Below are 21,093 nucleotides of genomic sequence, written 5' to 3'. Positions count from 1 at the left end.
AAAAAAAATTCACCCCTTTTTCTCAATCCCTTCTCCATACCTCATGCAGCCACCAACCTATTCTCCGTCTATGAGCTTGTCTTTATTTTTATTTTCCAGATTCCACATATAAGTTAGATCACGTGGTATATGTCTTTCTCTGACTTATTTCACTCAGCATCATGCCCTAGATCCATCCTCCACCCATGCTGTCACAAATGGTGAGATTTCATTCTTCTTTATGGCTCAATAATATTCTTGTGTGTGTGTGTGTGTTCATCTTAAACTCATTCATTGGTGGGCGCTTTAGTTTGCTTCCATATCTTGGCTACTATTAGCAATGCTGCAATGAACATGGGGTGCAGATATCTTTTTGAGTTAGTGTTTCTGTTGTCTTCAGAAAAATACCAAGGAGTAGAATTGCAAGATTGTGTGGCAGATCGATTTTTAATTTTTTGAGGAAATTCCATACTGTTTTCTACAGTGGCTGCACCACTTTACATCCCCCACCAATAATACAGGAGGGGTACCCTTCCGCTCACACTTGGTATCTATTGTCTTTCTGAGAACAGTCACTCTGACAGGTGTAAGACGTGATCTCATTGTGGCTTTGGTTAAACTTCCCTGATGATCAGTGATGTTGAGCATTTCTTTCATGAATTTTTTGGCCTTCTATATGTCTTCTTTGGAAAAATGTCTGTTCAGATCTTCTGCCCATTTTTAAATTGGATTGCTTTTTTTTGCTATTAAGTTCCATGAGTTCCTTATATACAGACACTTATCACACGTATGATCTGGGAATACTGCCCTCCGCTCAGCAGGCTGCCCTTCCATCTCGTTGAGTCTCTCTGCTGGGTAGAGGCGTCTTAGTTTGATGGAGCCCCATTTGTTTAGTTTTGCTTTTACTGTTTTTGGTGTCAGATTGAAAAAACCGTCACCGAGGCCTATGTCAAGAACTTACTACCTGTGCTTTCTTCTAGGAGTTTTACTGTTTCGGGCCTTACTTTCAAGTCTTTAATTCATTTTGGGTTCATTTTTGTGTACCGTGTAAACTCCAGTTTCATTCCTTTGCATGTGGCTCTCCAGTTTTACCAACATCTTTTACTGAATGTCCTTTCTCCAATATATATTCTTGTATCCTTTATTATAAATTAATTGACCATATATGCAAAGATTTATTTAAAGGCTCTCTATTCTGTTCCACTGATCTAGGTGTCTATTTTTATGCCAGTATCCTAGACACTGTTTGAATTACTATAGCTTGGTAATGTAATTTGAAATCAGAGAGCATGTTATTCCCAGCTTGTACCTCTTTCTCAAGACTGCTTTTGCTATTTGGGGACTTTTGTGGTTATGCACAAACTTTAGGATTATTTCTTCTATTTCTGTGAAAAATGCCATTGGAATTTTTAAAAAGGCTGCACTGAATCTGTACATTGCCTTGGGTAGTATGGACACTTGAACAGCACTAATTTTCTAACACATAAGCATGCAATATCTTTCCATTTATTTGTGTCTTCTTCCATTTCTTTCATAAATGTCTTTTCAGTGTCAATATACAAGTCTCTTACCTTCTTCGTTAAATTTATTCCTAGGTGTTTTATTTTTTTGATGCAATTGAAAACAGGATTTTCTTAATGTATCTGACAGCTCATTATTAGTGTAAAGAAATGTAACAGATTTCTACATATTGATTTTTTATCCTGCAACTTCATGAAATTTGTTTACTAGTTCAAATAGTTTTTTGTTGGAATCTTTAGATTTTTCTATATATAAAAAGGGGCTTCCTGGTAGCTCAGCTGGTAAAGAATCCACCCACAATGCAGGAGACCTGGGTTTGATCCCTGGGTTGGGAAGATCCCCTGAAGGAGGGCATGGCAACCCACTTCAGTATTCTTGCCTGGAGAATCCCCATGGACAGAGAAGCCTGGCGGGCTACAGTCCAAGGGGTCACAAAGAGTTGGACACGACTGAGACTAAGCAAACAATAGTTTTTTGTTGGAATCTTTAGATTTTTCAATATACATAATATCATGTCATCTTCAAATAGTGAGTTTTATTTCTTCCTTTCCAACAGAGATGACTTTTATTTTTCTTGCCTAATTGCTCTAAGATTTCCAATACAATATTGAGAAAAAGTGGTGAGTGTCCTTGTCTTTTTCCTGATCTGAGAAGAAGCGCTTTCAGCTTTTCACCGTTGAGTACGATACTGACTGTGGGCCCACCATATACGGCCTTTATTATGTTGAGGTACATTCCCTCTATTCTGACTTGGTTGATAATTTTTATCATAAATGGATGTTGAATTTTGATACACCTTTGCTGTATCTATCAACAAGACCATATAATCCCGTTTGATCATGGTGCATAATATATGCTGAATTTGGTTTGCTAGTATTTGGCGCAGGATTTTTGTACTCATGTTCATCAGAGATATTGGTCTGTAATTTTCTTTTCTTGTGGTGTCCTTATCCGGTTTTGGTATCTGGGTAATGCTGGCCTCATAAAATGAGTTTGGAACAAGAGTTCCTTCCTCTTCTATTTCTGGGAAGAGGTTGAGAGGACTGGTACTTGAATGTTCAGTAGAATCACCAGTGAAGCCATCTGGTCTTAGACTTTTGTTGGGGGTTTTCTGATTTCTGATTCAATTTCCTTATTAGTAATCAGTCCATTCAGATTTTCTATTTCATCATGATTCAGTCTTGGTAGGTTGTATGATCCAACAGATGTTGGCAATTTGATCTCTGGTTCCTCTGCCTTTTCTAAATCCAGTTTGAACATCTGGAAGTTCTTAGTTCACATACTCTCGAAGCCTGCCTTGGAGAATTTTGACCATTACTTTGCTAGTGTTTGAGATGAGTGCAACTCTGCGGTACTTTGAATATTCTTTGGCGCTGTCTGCCTTTGGAAATTGGAAAGAAAACTGACCTTTTCCAGTTCTGTGGCCACTGCTGAGTCTTCCAAATTTGCTAGCATATTGAGTGCAGCACTTTCACACCATCATCTTTTAGGATTTGAAATAGCTCAACTGGAATTCCATCACCTCCACTAGCTTTGTTCATAGTGATGCTTCCTAAGATCCACTTGACTTTGTGTTCCAGGATGTCTGGCTCTAGGTGAGTGATCACACCATCTGAGTGGTTATCTGGGTCATGAAGATCTTTTTTGTATAGTCCTGTGTATTCTTGCCACCTCTTCTTAATATCTTCTGCTTCTGTTAGATCCATACCGTTTCTGTCCTTTATTGTGCCCATCTTGGCATGAAATGTTCCCTTAGTATCTCAATTTTCTTGAAGAGATCTCTAGTCTTTCCCATTATATTGTTTTCCTCTATTTCTTTGCACTGATCATGAAGAAGCTTTCTTATCTCTCCTCGCTATTCTTTGGAACTCTGCATTCATAGTAGTCTCTTACGACACTATCTGTGAGGGCAGCTGTAACATCTCTTTCCTTTCTGATTTTGAGTTCTCTCTTTTGTTCTTGGTGAGTCTGGCTAAAGGTTGGTCAATTTTATCTTGTCAAAGAACCAGCTCTTGGTTTCACTGATCTCTTCTACTGTCTTTTCAGTATCTACTTCATTTGTTTCTCCTATGATCATCTGTAATTTCTTCCTTCCATTAAATCTGGGCTTTGCCCTTCTTTTTCTAGTTCCCTGAGGTCTGAAGTTGTTTGAGATTTTATTTCTTAAGGAAAGCATGTATTGCTATGACTTTCCCTCTCAGAACTGCTTACAATGGATCCCAGACATTCTGATATGTTATATTTCCACGTGCACTTGTCTCAAGGTAGGTTTTTATTTCTCTTTTGGTTTCTTCTTTGACCCACTGGCTATTCAACAGCACATTGTTTAATCTCTAGATATGTGTGCATTTTGCAGTTGTCTTCATGAAATTAATTTCCAGTTTTATACCACTGTGGCTAGAAAAGATGCTTGATATGATTTCCATCCAATTAAGTTTACCAAGACTTCTGTTGCAGCCCGATATACTCTATCTCGGAAAATATTTCATGTGTAATTCAGAAGAATGTGTATTTTGTTGTTTCTTGATGGTATATTCTGTAAATGTCTGTTAAATCCATCTAGTCTAACACACTTAAGGCCAATGTGTCCTTATTCATTTTGTCTGAGGGATCTATCCATTTATAGAAGTGGAGTATTACAGCCCCCTACTATTACTATATTGCTATTTCTTTGTTTAAATATGTTAATATTTGCTTTATATTTTAGGTGCTCCTGTGTTCGGCGCATAAATACTTACAAATGATATCTTCTTAATGGACTGACCCCTTTATAATTACCTAACATCCTGCCTTGTCTTTTATTAATAGTCTTAAAGTCTCCTTTTTCTGATGTAAGTGTAGCTACTGCTTTTCATTTGCATGAATTAGCTTTTCCATCCCTTTACTCCGTGTGTCCTTACATCTAAAGTCTCTTGTAGGCAACTTAAAGATGGGTCTTTTTTTTTTTTAGTATTTATTGTTATTTACTTATTGTTCATTTGGCTGTGTGGGGTCTTCGTTGTGGTTACGTGGGATTTTTATTTGCAGCGCAGGAACTCTTAGATGTGGCACGTGGGATCCAGTTCCCTGACCAGGGATCAAACCCGGGCCATTAGCATAATTAGCATTGGGATCGCAGAGTCCTAGCCACTGAACCACCAGGGAAGTCCCAGATCTTGGTTTTTTAATTCATACAGCTACTTTGTCTTCTAAGTGGAGAACTCAGTCCATTTATATTTAAAGTAATTATTGATAGGTACATACTTACTGTCATTTTGTTAATTCTTTTCTGGCTGTTTTTACAGTTCGTCTTTGTTCCTATCTTCTCTTGCTCGCTTCCTTTGTGGTTTGATGCCTTTCTTTAGTGGTATGTCTATATTCCTTTATCTCTTGTACCCTTACTATAGGTTTTTGCTTTGTGATTATCATGATGCTTATATATAACAAATTATATTTATAACAGTCTATTTTAAGCTGATTAACAACTTAAGTTTGATCTCATTTTAAAACTCAAAATTTTAACTCCCTCCTCCAATGTTTGCTTTTGAGATAATCATATTTTACATCTTTTTATCTTGTGCATCCATCCCTCTTAAATAATAATTATAATCATAGCTATTTTCACTTTTTAAAAAACCCTTCATACTAGCTTTATAAGTGACTAACCCATTACCTTTATCAAATCCATTACCTTTCCATTGTGTTTCTGTTACTATAATTAAGAGTATCTTTTCATCTTAAAGAAATCTCTTTAACATTTCATAGATGGCCAGTTTAGTGGTGATAAACTCCTTTAATTTTTACTTGTCTGGAAAACGCTATCTTTCCTTCAATTCTGAATAACAACTTTGCCACGTATTCTTGGTTGGAAGTCTTTTTCCCCCCAGCATTTTAGTACATTGCGCCCCTCCCTTCCGGCATCTAGTCTGCTGCTGACCCCCTCTAGTGTATTTTTCAGCTCATCTATTGTACCCTTTCGGAGAAGGCAATGGCACCCCACTCCAGTACTCTTGCCTGGAAAATCCCATGGACGGAGGAGCCTGGTAGGCTGCAGTCCATGGGGTTGCTAAGAGTCGGACACGACTGAGCGACTTCACTTTCACTTTTCACTTTCAAGCATTGGAGAAGGAAATGGCAACCCACCCCAGTGTTCTTGCCTGGAGCATCCCAGGGACGGGGCGCCTGGTGGGCTGCCGTCTCTGGGGTCGCACAGAGTCGGACACGACTGAAGCGACTTGGCGGCAGCAGCAGCAGTGTACCCTTCAGCTCTGAGACTTTTATTTGGTACTTTCTTATGTCTTCTCTCTATTTGCTGTTTTCGTCCATTTTTCTCCCAGTTCAATACGCATCTTTACGACCATCAGTTTGAATTGTTTATCAGATAAATTACTGATCTCTGTTTCATTAAGGTTTCTACTGAGGCATTACCTGCTCTTTCATTCTGGAACACGCTCCTCCGTTCCTCTGTCTACACGGTGGCTGAAGCAACCACCTCTCCCAGTCCTGACAGAGGCCTCACGTAGGAGACAAACAGTCCGCTTTGCCCCAGCTCTTGGTTGTCTCTGTGTTTGCCCAAGCAGCCTATTAGATTTTCAATGGCTCCAGAAGCTGAGGATGCGCCAGGACCTGTCACAGTCCCGAAAGGGAGGATCTCAGCAACTACATTCAGGCTAGACTGAATGTTTGGAAGCTAGACTCTCAGGCAGCAGCTTTTAAAAGTTTGCCAGAAAGACAGTCCCATGGGACCACAAGTATACACTTCAACCCTTGGGTTGTTCAAAAGCCCTCAGAACGGGTATCTGTGTTACGAGACATGGACAGAATCAGAGTAAGCATGATGCAAGTACAGGTTCTGCGAGCTGATGGATTGTGGACTTAGGACTAATGTTATGAATCCCTCAAATAACAATCAATAAATACCCATATCAAAGGATAAAATGATAGCACGTCTTCCTTGCTAAGTACGATGTGATGTTTCAGGGAACAAAAAGTGAAGCACACCAAGACACAGAACTCCATCTAGCCTAATCACCAGGACAAATGGACCACAGAGGCAAAACTACTGCCTTCTAAACAAAACCTGTATTTCTTACAGTGAACTGTCCTTCCTCAAGGTGCGACAGAAAAGTTAAAGCCTGTTTGTCTCTGTCTTTGAAAGATGTACCCCTTATCTAAGGCTGATTCACAGATATAAACGCTAAACCCAACCAGAACCTGTGGTGTTAGCAACTGGGAAATCTGCCCCCTCAACAGAAGTCATTTCGAATATGCTATCTTCAAACCAAGGAGGACAGGCAGAAGCTGCCCGCACAGGCTGCACCTCCAGTCCCTCCTTACTTTGTGGTCCGTGGTAGCCATGCAGTGGCCAGTCTTCTGCGCGTCCTTATGCTTCCCGTGGGGCTCTGTCACCCCCAGCAGGGTGCTCTCCCCTCCTGCTGCTGGAGCCGAAGGTAAAGAGAGAACTTCCAGTTCAAATTCGATCAGGTGGTATGTGGGTGCAGCCGGCAGACTGATGCTCGTGACCTTGTCGGATGACTGAACCCGGAGCAGCGCGTCAGAAACCTTTTCTAGGAAAGAGAAAAAGTCACCTTTAACACAGTGCCTCCGTTTCCTTGTTCCTTTCTCCTCTCGTAGATGACAGCCCTGTAGTGAAGTTCCAGCCCAGCTCCTGCTGCGTGTACACACGTGCAAGGGTGTAACCAGGAAGGATTACAGAGGAAGAGAGACAGGAAAATCAGGAACAGAATCCTGTGAGACAAAGCAGCACTGCATGAGAGCTGTCTGGTAGAGCTGGGCTCAGAGAACTGTCACTCTGCTCTGTCTGAAGACAGAAAAGAGACACTTCCTCACAGCCCACCTGAGATGGCCTGTGTCCCAGCGTGATGTGGCCCCACCCCATCCCACCACCAGACCAATCCCCACTCAGGAAGAGTGCTGAATCCTTCCGTCTCCAACCTCAAGGCTGGGGACTGCGGGAGATGGGATTTTTTTAGGGCTTCCAACCAGTGCCTTCATAGGTTGATTTGCTTTTGCTTTTTGCAGATGCAAGTTGAGGGGGGTGGAAGGAGGCTGGAGGCCACCAAGGCATCGCCAGGGAGCACGAGCCAGGAGGTAATGCTGCATCACAGACTTGTAGCAAGGTCCACACCGCCTGGCCGCAGGGCGCTGCACAGTTCTATGTCTATCCCCTCAGATGCCACGCCGTGTCTGGGGCAGGGTTACTGTCCACCTACAGGCGGAACGCTGCCAGCAGAGAGCTACAAGGAGACAGGTGCTTGGATGCCACCTGAGGATGCGCGGATGACAGAGCCTTAGAGCCTGATGGTGCACACCAAGGCCAAAGGCCTGCCTTCACCCGTGAGTGCCCCTTACCTCTTGTGTTAGAGTAGATCACGGCTCTGTTCTCCTCAGGACACAGGATAAGCATAGCGTCTACGTTGCTGAGCTGTAGGCTGTCTCCATTTTTTACTGTATAATGGCCAGTAGTGACAGTGAACTTGACCTTCTGAGGAATACCAGCCAAAAGGCTATCTAAAGGGAAAAAGACTGCAATTAGCATTGCTATCAACCAAGAGGACCAATGGAAGGCCTACTGTAAGTTAGAAGAGTGTGTTTTCTCTTCTAGAAAAGATCTGTTCACTCTAAATACTCCATCCGTTCACTCAGTGTCCACCTGTCCACCCTCACTTCTCATCTCAATTACACAGACTGCAGAGCTGACGGGCCCTTGCCTAGAATAATCTGTGAGCCTGGGGGAACCTCATCACCACCTCGGTTCAGAAAGCTAGGGGTCATGGTGGCAACCACGTCTATGAGGTTCTCACAATGTACCTGCTTGTCAGTTACTAAGAGAGAATCAGATAATAACGACACTAAAGAAAAAAACTAGTGAAATCGCATGTGCTGCTGCTATTCAGATTTTCCTCTGGCTTTTTTCAGGTCAGGCCTCCTCCAGATCTTTGGTTCAGAAACAGCTTGGCAGAAGATACAGCTACATTTTCTCCTGGATGGAAATGGAGGGGAGGGAATGGGCTGAGGTTTCTGAGAATCGGCTCCAGGGAAGGCCGAAGGAAGAAGCAACAGATAAGACACAAGGAGGACGAACAGCTGCCAAGAAGCAGGGAGGGGGAGGTGAGAGGTGGTGAGGGAGTGGGGCCCAGAGGAGGGCAGAGGCGCAAGCCAGCACCTCCCAGCCACACGGCCCAGCCTTCCTCACAAAAGGTTCTCTGACGAAGAATCATTTGTGAGACTCTGTGCTCCACATCTGAGGGCCTTTCCAGGAAGTCAAGGGAGCAGTTTACCAGTGTAAAAACGGGGAGTTTGAAGAGATTAAACAGCAGAAAAGGTTTCCTTGATTTTCCCACAAATGGAAGAAATGAGCAACGAAATGCGCCGCTCCCACCGCTCCCAGCTATTAGCTGAGGCACCTGATCGTCAGCGTTTTGCTGAAGAGGCTCCCACCGCTCCCAGCTATTAGCTGAGGCACCTGATCGTTAGCGTTTTGCTGAAGAGGCTCCCACCGCTCCCAGCTATTAGCTGAGGCACCTGATCGTTCGCGTTTTGCTGAAGAGGCTCCCACCGCTCCCAGCTATTAGCTGAGGCACCTGATCGTCAGCGTTTTGCTGAAGAGGCTCCCACCGCTCCCAGCTATTAGCTGAGGCACCTGATCGCCAGCGCTTTTGCTGAAGAGGCTCCCACCGCTCCCAGCTATTAGCTGAGGCACCTGATCGCCAGCGTTTTGCTGAAGAGGCTCCCACCGCTCCCAGCCAGCTGAGGCACCTGATCGTCAGCGTTTTGCTGAGGCACCTGATCCCAGCTATTAGCTGAGGCACCTGATCAGCGTTTTGCTGAAGAGGCTCCCACCGCTCCCAGCTATTAGCTGAGGCACCTGATCGTTAGCGTTTTGCTTTGCTGAAGAGGCACCTGATCGTTAGCGTTTTGCTGAAGAGGCTCCCAGCTATTAGCTGAGGCACCTGATCGTTAGCGTTTTGCTGAAGAGGCTCCCACCGCTCCCAGCTATTAGCTGAGGCACCTGATCGTTAGCGTTTTGCTGAAGAGGCTCCCACCGCTCCCAGCTATTAGCTGAGGCACCTGATCGTTAGCGTTTTGCTGAAGAGGCTCCCGCTCCCAGCTATTAGCTGAGGCACCTGATCGTTCAGCGTTTTGCTGAAGAGGCTCCCACCGCTCCCAGCTATTAGCTGAGGCACCTGATCGTTCGCGTTTTGCTGAAGAGGCTCCCACCGCTCCCAGCTATTAGCTGAGGCACCTGATCGTTCGCGTTTTGCTGAAGAGGCTCCCACCGCTCCCAGCTATTAGCTGAGGCACCTGATCGTTCGCGTTTTGCTGAAGAGGCTCCCACCGCTCCCAGCTATTAGCTGAGGCACCTGATCGTTAGCGCGTTTGCTGAAGAGGCTCCCACCGCTCCCAGCTATTAGCTGAGGCACCTGATCGTTAGCGTTTTGCTGAAGAGGCTCCCACCGCCCCAGCTATTAGCTGAGGCACCTGATCGTTAGCGTTTTGCTGAAGAGGCTCCCACCGCTCCCAGCTATTAGCTGAGGCACCTGATCGTTAGCGTTTTGCTGAAGAGGCTCCCACCGCTCCCAGCTATTAGCTGAGGCACCTGATCGTTCGCGTTTTGCTGAAGAGGCTCCCACCGCTCCCAGCTATTAGCTGAGGCACCTGATCGTTAGCGTTTTGCTGAAGAGGCTCCCACCGCTCCCAGCTATTAGCTGAGGCACCTGATCGTTAGCGTTTTGCTGAAGCACCTGAGCTATTAGCTGAGGCACCTGATCGTTTTTTGCTGAAGAGGCTCCCACCGCTCCCAGCTATTAGCTGAGGCACCTGATCGTTAGCGTTTTGCTGAAGAGGCTCCCACCGCTCCCAGCTATTAGCTGAGGCACCTGATCGTTCGCGTTTTGCTGAAGAGGCTCCCACCGCTCCCAGCTATTAGCTGAGGCACCTGATCGTTAGCGTTTTGCTGAAGAGGCTCCCACCGCTCCCAGCTATTAGCTGAGGCACCTGATCGTTAGCGTTTTGCTGAAGAGGCTCCCACCGCTCCCAGCTATTAGCTGAGGCACCTGATCGTTAGCGTTTTGCTGAAGAGGCTCCCACCGCTCCCAGCTATTAGCTGAGGCACCTGATCGTTAGCGTTTTGCTGAAGAGGCTCCCACCGCTCCCAGCTATTAGCTGAGGCACCTGATCGTTCGCGTTTTGCTGAAGAGGCTCCCTACGCTCCCAGCTATTAGCTGAGGCACCTGATCGTTCGCGTTTTGCTGAAGAGGCTCCCACCGCTCCCAGCTATTAGCTGAGGCACCTGATCGTTAGCGTTTTGCTGAAGAGGCTCCCACCGCTCCCAGCTATTAGCTGAGGCACCTGATCGCTTCGCGTTTTGCTGAAGAGGCTCCCACCGCTCCCAGCTATTAGCTGAGGCACCTGATCGTTAGCGTTTTGCTGAAGAGGCTCCCACCGCTCCCAGCTATTAGCTGAGGCACCTGATCGTTCGCGTTTTGCTGAAGAGGCTCCCACCGCTCCCAGCTATTAGCTGAGGCACCTGATCGTTAGCGTTTTGCTGAAGAGGCTCCCACCGCTCCAGCTATTAGCTGAGGCACCTGATCGTTCGCGTTTTGCTGAAGAGGCTCCCACCGCTCCCAGCTATTAGCTGAGGCACCTGATCGTCAGCGTTTTGCTGAAGAGGCTCCCACCGCTCCCAGCTATTAGCTGAGGCACCTGATCGCTAGCGCGTTTTGCTGAAGAGGCTCCCACCGCTCCCAGCTATTAGCTGAGGCACCTGATCGTTAGCGCGTTTTGCTGAAGAGGCTCCCACCGCTCCCAGCTATTAGCTGAGGCACCTGATCGTTAGCGTTTTGCTGAAGAGGCTCCCACCGCTCCCAGCTATTAGCTGAGGCACCTGATCGTTAGCGTTTTGCTGAAGAGGCTCCCACCGCTCCCAGCTATTAGCTGAGGCACCTGATCGTTCGCGTTTTGCTGAAGAGGCTCCCACCGCTCCCAGCTATTAGCTGAGGCACCTGATCGTTCGCGTTTTGCTGAAGAGGCTCCCACCGCTCCCAGCTATTAGCTGAGGCACCTGATCGGAGGCTCCCGCGATCGTTCGCGTTTTGCTGAAGAGGCTCCCACCGCTCCCAGCTATTAGCTGAGGCACCTGATCGTTAGCGTTTTGCTGAAGAGGCTCCCACCGCTCCCAGCTATTAGCTGAGGCACCTGATCGTTAGCGTTTTGCTGAAGAGGCTCCCACCGCTCCCAGCTATTAGCTGAGGCACCTGATCGTTAGCGTTTTGCTGAAGAGCCATGTTGTCTTCAATAACTCGTTTATGCCAAGCCCTCCTAATTTGAGAACTTAACTAAAAGGACAGCAGCACTGAACTCTCAAATGCCACGCCAGGGGTCAAGATTAATCAACACTTTCAATGAAAAGACTTTTGATCACAGTATAGATCATAACTAAATCTAGCATTTAGCCTTTGGAATTCTAAGCAGGAAACTATAATATTTACTGATTAAATTCCATGCAGCAGACATCAGCTGATTTAGCCAACTTTTCCCTTATTTTTCATATTTTTAGATACAGAATGTTTAGTAAACATGAAAGCAGCAATTACAGAGAAGCAAGTATTCAGATGAACAAAAGAGCCACAGTTCCCAGGCAAAATCTCCACGATGCTCCCAACAGTGTCACCTAGAGAGGACACGGTCACAGAGGACTGGAATGTGATGCAGGAGAAAGCCTCCTCCTATGTGACTCCCTCCAGTAAAGGAGCAAAGCGCAGCCCTGACATCTGCACAGCGCCTTGCCCGCCCCGGCCCCGCCCGCCCCGGACCCTCAGACATCCATCCGCACGGCGCCCCACCCACCCAGGCCCCCTTACCGGCCAGTGGTTCCACAAGCAGCTGCGGCTCCTGCGAGTACACGTCGTACTGCACCAGCGGGTAGATGTGAGGAAGCACAAACCACACTGGGCCCAGCGAGGCACACAACTGCCGCAGCGTGTACGTTCCCGGCTCCCTGGCCTACGGGTAAGACAAGCGTTGGCACAGTCGTCCCCACTTGTGACAACGAGCTTCTCAAGGGAAGGCTGAGCCATAGCGGTCCCTCTTCTCACCCTCTTTATCCTGCTGCTCTGTGCTAACACGTCTACATTCGGGCTCTTCCAAAGATCCCTCAGAATCTCTTAGTTGAGGTCTGGGTGAGTAACTGGTGGTTAAGTTTGACTTGACGCTTCTAACAGTGCTTTCTCAATTTAACAAGCTTTATCTGTGGCATTCTCTTCTGGAAAAGGTAGTCAATGGAGACACGGAGCATGAAATTTAAGACTTGCTCCAGGACTAGACTGAAAACGTGCGTGGCGAACAGCGGTACTTTCCACCGACCCAGCCTCTGTGCAGGCTCAGAGGAACCAACGGAACACGCTGTGCTGGCTGGGGGGGCGGGGGGAGATTCATATCGAGCGGACAGAAGAGACTGTTCTGACATCCATCTGAGCCGCCACAGAAGGAAAAGAACGTTTAACGTGAAAGTGCTGCCTCTTTGAAACATCCTCATTTTAACAAATGAGGATGCACTTTAATACAAAGGGGAAAAGTCTAAATCCAGTGAGAACACAAATAATTATCTACGTTGAGAACTCTATCCACAACTTATCGACTGCCTTACAACTATGCAAGTATAGATTTTTTTCAAAACACCAATCTATTTTTCTATAAGGATAAACCAGAGCCAGGCTAATGCAGCAGAGGCCACCACTGGACTCTCAGCTTCTCCAGACGGTGCTTGCAAGCACCACCGTTCTGACCGCCCCAAAGCCAGCTCCTGCTCGGCACATACCTGCGTCCTGAACACGATGGTATTGGGCCCCGGCTGCAGGGTCACGCCGGCACACCTCAGCACATGGGCCCCGTCCTCCAGAGCCAGGCCCGAGGATGCCTCCAGAGACGTGCTGCTCTCCTGCCTCCGCAGGAGCATGTGGACGTTCTTGCATATGATCCCTGTGGTGTTCAAGGAGTTGTCGGAAGGACTCCTCTCAAACATCTCGTACAGCTCCAGCGCGGGGAGGCTGCTCTGGGATGTGGGAAAGGGTGAGGCCTCCGCCGGGAAGTTAACAACCCCGTTGGCCGTCTTGTGCTTGGTGAGCCACTCAGCGGTCTTCCGGTAACTGTTCTTCTCTATGCTGAAGTGGACGTGGATGGCGATCTGCTCCACGTGGATGGGCACAGGCATCTGACTGCACACAGTTATCTCCACAGACAGGACGCCACCCACGTGGACCACGGCGTTGGCAGGGGTGAAGCGGAGATCGCGCAGCTGTGCGAAGGAGTGCATGGGGAGGGCGACCCTGTGACCTGTGGACGCACAGAACACGTTTCACTCCCCAGGCACACTGTCAGAGGCTCAGAGTCACGCCGGCCGGAAGCAGTGATGAGTGACAGAGATAGTTTGGACCCTCCCAACCCCACGCCATCTTCACACACCAAAAGGAGTTACTCTGTCAAAAGCAGTTGCTTTGTAAAAAGCACAACAGGAGCACATGCCCAGATACCTCCTGGAAATCATAAAACCTGAAGAAATTTAAGGTCTCTAACTCCCGTTTTGGCAAACCCAAGGTAAATACAGATCAACTAACTCCTCAATTTCAAAATGAGATTTGTAAGTCCAACTCCTAGAGCTGTTTCAGGAAGTCCACCACCCTCCCACTCACACAAGAAGTTCTCTAGTGAAAACGCCTGAGTTCCCCCCTACATCTGGCAATAAATAAGCCCAGGTGTGTGCCACCCTGGGGGCTCAGCCAAGGATGCAGGGAGTCAGGAGGGCAGCAAGTCCCAGCCCTCGGGCACCAAAGGGGCAAATCCACTGCACCCTCCACCAGCACTGTGCGTCGAGAGAACCCACCAGGCCGCTGGACTGACCAGGAGGTATTTATAAACACTCAGTAACTGGAGGCTGTGCTGAGATCGACGGTATAAAACCACAAGAAAACAGGGACAAGCACAGTAGAGTTTCTTCACAGAGAGGCCACGGAACGGTGGAAAAGTGGAAGTCCGTGGTCTCACACACAGCAGACGTGGCACACAGCCCTGTGATGCCAGTCTGGGCACTCTGAAGAAACTAATGCACAAACCAATGCCACACTGGCCCTGAGAGCCCCTCCAGATGGCTGTGTGTGAGGGGCGCGCACCCAGCAGTCAGCAACGGCTGTGGACAGCATGTGATCCCCGCAGGGTGACGGTGACTAGAAGTGGCTCCCCGGGGGAAGTTATTAGGGTTGGGTGAGGTCAGGGATGGTCATGCCCTGACAGAAGGATGCACCAGAGAGCCCTTCTGTCTCTGAATCTACCCCTCTCTCTCCTGTCTCGTCTCTCCTCCTGCGCCCCTGGTCATGAAAGGACAAGTTAGGAAGAGAGGAGGCCTCATCAGGAGCCGGCCACGAGGGCATGTGGCCCTGGGCGGTCAGCCTCCAGAAGCCACTCACTCAGTCTGCAGCACTTTGTCATGGCCGCCAAGACACACTGATGGAGATGGTGACTGTTTAAAATAAACCCTCATCTTGATGAACTGAATGTGAGAAGCCAAGTATTACCATAAACCTAATCTTACCACACAGCGATGTGTATAAAGTATATTTGCTAGAACACTCAGAAGCAAAGTCTTTCAGATCTACTCTCCTGCTGGACATGCCCACAAGGAAACAACAAACCTCCGAAGGTGAGCTGGTCTATGAGACACCTGGCTCTATGCCTTTCAGAAGTCAGTGTCTTACAACCCGCAGCTGCTGAGGGGATGAGTGTGGTCCACCGATCCAATGGAATACTGTTCAGCCACGAAAGGGAATGAAACGCTGGCACACGCTACAACACAGGCGAATCCTGAGATGTGCTGTGTGAAATAAGCTGGTCACAAGAAACTACACACTGCATGATTCCATCTACGTGAAATACCCATAACACGTATCCTCAGACGGAAGGCAGGCTACTGACTCCCAGGGACTTGGCGGGGTCGGGGTGTGAGAGAAGGTGGGGGTGGGAGAAGGTTGGGAGGAAATGAGTATGGGACGGGCTGCTTTTGAGGGAAAAGTGTTCTAAACTTCACGGTGGTGATGGCTGCACATACCTGTGACTAGACTAAAACCACTAGGCTACACGCTGCAAACAGGGCATGACACGATATGTGAATTCTATCTCAATAAAACCTATATTTTAAAAGGTCAGTGTCTGGAAAAAAAGATGGGAAGATGGTAAAGGAGAACTGAGATGTAACAATCAGATGCAGTATGTGATCCCTGATTGGACTAGTACAGGCCAGTGATTTTTAATATAAAATAATCATAAAAAAAAAAAATAATAAAAACACTGTTTGAGACAATGAGGGAGACCTGAAGAGAGCTAAGTTGGAAGCCCGAGCCAGAACATTGTCCTTCTGTGGGCAAGGAGTTTCAGAGACCACTCTTGTTTTCAGAAGATGCGACGCTGTCCAAGGTGGAGTGGCCCTTGTGGTCTGGAGCAGCTCTGAAGTTCAGCACAAAGCAAAAAGTAGGAAGACAGACACAAGGGTGCTACGCAGCAAAACGTTAGCAGCTGCGGAATCCAGGCGGTCAGCATACATCACCTATTATACACAGTGTTATTCTTTTTACTTTTCTAGGGTATTTGACATTTTTCACAATGAAGTTTTTTAAGCCTTTATTGAATTTGTTACAACATTGCTTGTTTTAAGGTTTGGGTTTTCTGGCCGAGTGCCATGTGAGATCCTACTTCCCATATCAAGGCTGAACCCAAAGCCCCTGCACGGGAAGGTGAAGTCTTACCCACTGGACCACCAGGGATGTCCCTGTAACAAAGTTTCAGAAATGCGTCTCACCTGGGCTGTCCGTCTGCTGGCTGGCAAAGCTGAGGATCTCTCTGCAGAAGTACTCCCGCTCGTCCGTGGTCAGGTGCTGGTCGCTGGCCAGGAGGCTGCTGGTCTGAAGGTAGCTGAGTGCAGAGTCAAGGGGCCGGAGAGGACCACGCGGTGGGGCGCTGCACACACAGCCCCCAGTCCCAGGGGGTGCAGCCGGCAGGTGCGCCCCTTCCTCCAGGGTCCTAGGGACTCGCGCACAAGTCAGACAGGCAGACACGTGACCAGCTTCTACCCAACAGGGGCACATGTCAAGGCAGGCTTCCCTCTCTTAATATCCAGGCACCTACGGACATGCGACTGTGGGCCCTGCTGCTATATGGACAGACAGCAATTATCCTATTCCATGAATGTACTCGACTTAAAGGATACTTCTCAATCTGTCCAAGGTGTTTCTGACATTCGGCAAGCTGCTTCCTTGTGTGTGTGATTGGCAGCGCCCAGCCCTCAGCCAGGTAATTTTTCAAGGCTCCTTGAAGATACATCTCTGCCTTCTGAGGAGACTTCTTCCTCCTTGCAAATCAACAAACAGAAGCTTTCATAATGGGTCACGATAATCAACAAACTCAGACCTTTCATGGCTTGCTCCCCACCCTTGGTGATCTCGGCGACACCACGACACTGGTGCCATCCAGAGTCCTCCTGACCACTGCCCCCAACCCAGCCCCCAAGGTGAGAAAGAACACAAAATCAGGAACACATAACCAGACCCGAGAAACATGCCAGGCTGGTAACCCCATGCATGCTGTTTGTCCAGCATCCTACACTAGCTGAAGGGCCTTCAGAGTTCAGTCTCTGGATAAGAGTGTGAGGGCATCGCTTATGACTTCAAGCTGCTGTGAGGCCGCCAAGCATGAAGGAAGGGGATGGATGTGCCCACCAGCACAGAAGCAGGTATGGAGGAAGCTAGAAACCTGGGCTTGAAGCCACCCTAGCTCCTGAAGACAGACCAAAACAGAGTGGTTTCCATGGACCAACCAATGGGAGCTCGGGCTAACTCCAAAACGCAGGCCAATGCCCTGAGCAGAGGGCAAAGCATCTGCCGGCAATGTGGGAGACCTGGGTTCGATCCCTGGGTCGGGAAGATCCCCTGGAGAAGAAAATGGCAACCCACTCCAGTACTCTTGCCTGGAAAATCCCATGGACAGAGAAGCCTGGCAGGCTACAGTCCATGAGGGTTGCAAAGAGTCGGACACGACTGAGCGACTTCACTTCACTTCACTTCGTGAAGGATTTAAATAGCAACACATATCACATAAAAGAACATCTTCCCAGGCCCAATTTAAACCTCAAGATATTCAGAACAAACCAAAGTTTAAAATATGATTAATGAAGCTTGCCCAAGCTTCAGTGACAACACGGATGCCCTGGCCTTTCCCAGAGGGCTTGGGACTGCTGATCTTGCAGGATAAAGGCCAACAATGAACAAGCATCTGCTCTCCTGGCATCTTGGGAAAACATCCTAGTCCTCAGGACCTTACTCTGAAACAGTAAGAGTTTCCAAATTCTCAAATTTCAAATGCCAGTTTTTCTAGACTTTTCTGGTCCTCTCTCATCCTGTCATTTGAAGGGGCCAGAACCTTCCATACTTCTTCAGTTAGTATCTCCAGCCAATGATTTGTACACTGTAGTGCAGGATGCGAGACCACTGCCACCCAGCCCCTAGAGATGCAGGCCGAGGGTCACCCAGCTGGCTAGTCCATGGTGACACCAGAACCAGAACCCAAGTCTCCTGTTAGCAGGCCAGCGTCACCCCACTGCAGTGCCAGCCTTAGGGGGCTGAGCTCATAGCATCTGAGGACATGGCTTCTTTGTTCCAGTAACCAATAATTTCATTCCTCAGTACACCAGATGGAGACTCAAGAGACCCCACCTCAGCTCTGACTGCTGGCTGCTCCAACCACACCTAAAACATCAGGACGTTCCCTTAGATGATCTACTAATCCCTTCCCTGCCTACTCAACCAGTTACAATAAATTACTGTTTCCTGTTTCATCTAACAAAATGACAAACTGTATATATCCAGATACCACTTCAAACACATATTTCTTTTGAGAAAACAACCATCTTTTCCCTCATAACTTGTATCTTTTCCAGTGCTTTGAATTAGCAGCTGCATTGCCAGCCAGGGTTCTTTTCTTTGATAGGCTATTTACCAAATCCATATGAAATATACCAGGTTTTGAGTCTTTTCTCTGGAATCCAACTTGGAAGCGGAGCCAGATTAGAAACATTCACCATCTCTGTACACTCCGGCTCTCGGGCACTCACAACTCAGCCTCTCTCATGGAGGCGACACATGCGTGTACTCCACGCCACTGACCTCACGGGGACACTCACGAGCAACCAGGGAAAATGGTGTAGAACACACACCATATGCTGCATACAACAGGGCACACATTATCTACATACGTGCAACATTTATGTAAAAGTTCACCAAATTAATTAAAGAAACACACAGATTAGTAACAATTACTATCATTAATAATCTCTGGTATTCAGAAGGAATTGTCTAAAAAAATGATGATGGTTGGTTAACAGTTTATATTTTCATTCTACAAAGTTAGGTACACTTCATATTAACTCCTACATAACAAACCTCTTACTACACTTGGGAGATGTCTGAAATTCAGAGAAAAGTTCAAAATCAATTACATGTAAAACTCTGCCAGATCCTTTCCAACAAGCTTAGCAGATCGAATCCTTCCGATACTCGTGAACATTTCGATGGTGGCATGGGACAAGTCCTGCAGAAAAGCAAAGACCAAGTAACTCTGTACTTCAAATTTAATGCTATACAGACCCGACATTCATTTACCCAAAGCTGAAGCAAAAGACTTCTTTATTAATATAACATTTTTTTACTCTGGATCTTTTTGTGTTGAGTTTTTACAAAACAGTGATTTATACAAAGTCATCAACTTGTATATAAAGTATGAAGCATAATAATGAAAGAAACATAAACTCAGCAGGCATAGAATAATTTTTTTGGTGTATTTTCCACATGCAGGTAACATTTTTAGCGTTTTTTCACTCTCTGAGTAACAGAGGCAACTGTCAGATGCTCTCCAATTAACCGTGACTTGGGAACGCAGGTGGTCCACTGGACTTCTACTGCACTGCTTTCTAAGACGCCCAAATTTAAGTCCTTTAAAATCAAGTACAACAAGCCCTGTTCAGGTTCAAACTGTTCCTCTGTGTACAGAAAATCCTTCACTAGCCTTTCTTACAATTTCTGCTCTACTGAATGAGCAATCCCATGGGGAACAGAATGGTAAATACCCAAGGATGCTTTTATGCCTGATTACGGCACTGTGGATACCGACCCAAGTACTCCAGGTGCACTGACAATTCCCTAGGGCACTGAGGAAACTTAACCCTCCAGCAAGGAGGAGGTCCCCGACACCAGCTCACTCCCAGTCCAAAATGCTACAAATGTAGCAAAGTCTCACAGAGACAGGCCCTCTGCCGCCAGTGGACAGGGAACACTTGAAATACTTACTAAGTAGTGCTTTTCAAAAGCTTCTACTGATGACAACGCTTCTTTGAGTTTCTTATAAGGACTCTGAGCTGTGTTGGCTTAAACAGAAAGAAATAAGAATCCTTATTCATCTTCATTACATCCAGTCATGACTTTATGTTCAGCCTCAAATGTCACAGGTACAGGACTTTGTCTGATGCTTGCGGAAACTACCAACACACCCATGTCAGCTGAAACCACACTACTACTCACGTTCTTGTCCAGTTAATATACTCATGAAATAGTCTAAACACTTTGTGCAATGCTTTTATCTTTAACTGAGGCCAGAAGTTGTTAAGCATGTATTACAAATCCTACAATGAACTGAATTACTTTCTGAATGCTGTGAAGTGGTCTCAGGTTGAAACAGAGCAACACACATCACACACTTTCCCTGAGGAACTGACCCGAGCCGGCGGGAGTCCCCTTGGGTCACTAGGTGTGCTTCAGTCAGCAACAGCCCTGCTAACTCACACTCATCATTATGCTAAACGAATCAGTAATGCTCCTTTCAAAGTGCTCTATTACCTAGGAGCAATTTACTCCATAAAAGGACTTGGCTGGCCATATTATCAGAAAAATAAATCACCTGTAACTGGGGGAGACTGGCACATTTAAACTTCATGAGGGCTGTACAAAGTCCTGACCAGCTCAATATAAGCCTACCAGAAACTCAGACACAGTTTTAAGAACGCTTATACTTTCTTAAACTATTTCTGACATCTCTTTATGTGATTAAAGGGTAAAATATCCCGTGTCTTAATCTGGTCAGCTAATAATGAGTCTAATTTCCCAAATGGTGAGTAGTCCTATTGCCAGAATCTGAGTTATACATGACAAGCACAGCCCACGTTCTCGGTGCTTTTGGGTACATTTCAAAAAGTACCTGTCTCAGGCCGCTCGGCTCCCAAACCCGCCAAAAGATCCACGGTCCTATTGAGGTCCTCTGAGTTAGGTCCCTTTTCTGACACAAGTCCACACAGATAGCCCAGGGACTTCAGCTGTTGAGATAGACCCCAAATATCAATTAATCTGCTATAAGAACCAGTAGAGAATTTACAAATTTAAAGTTAACATCCATCTAAATGCAAGAAATTTAGCTTTCCTACCCAAAAGATTTTTATCTAGATATAAAAATACATCTTGCTATGATCCTTTCAAACTCAAACCTTCTACACAATCATCCTGGGAG

General features: G+C 46.7%; 1 protein-coding gene across 1 annotated transcript in view; it reads right to left on the bottom strand.

Annotated features, from left to right (window-relative positions):
• The window catches only part of TRAPPC10 (trafficking protein particle complex subunit 10), a 78,444-nt gene that overhangs the window by 11,590 nt on the left and 45,761 nt on the right, over window positions 1-21,093 (bottom strand). The window contains 9 exon segments of the mRNA XM_070376863.1: window positions 6,817-7,046; window positions 7,852-8,010; window positions 12,363-12,504; window positions 13,319-13,833; window positions 16,346-16,458; window positions 16,754-16,894; window positions 19,037-19,128; window positions 19,884-19,960; window positions 20,788-20,902. Coding sequence (XP_070232964.1) covers window positions 6,817-7,046; window positions 7,852-8,010; window positions 12,363-12,504; window positions 13,319-13,833; window positions 16,346-16,458; window positions 16,754-16,894; window positions 19,037-19,128; window positions 19,884-19,960; window positions 20,788-20,902 — 1,584 coding nt within the window.

Source organism: Bos mutus, chromosome 1, assembly GCF_027580195.1.
Source record: "Bos mutus isolate GX-2022 chromosome 1, NWIPB_WYAK_1.1, whole genome shotgun sequence".
Classification (NCBI taxonomy): Eukaryota; Metazoa; Chordata; class Mammalia; order Artiodactyla; family Bovidae; genus Bos; species Bos mutus.
This window is presented reverse-complemented; position numbering and strand designations above follow the sequence as displayed.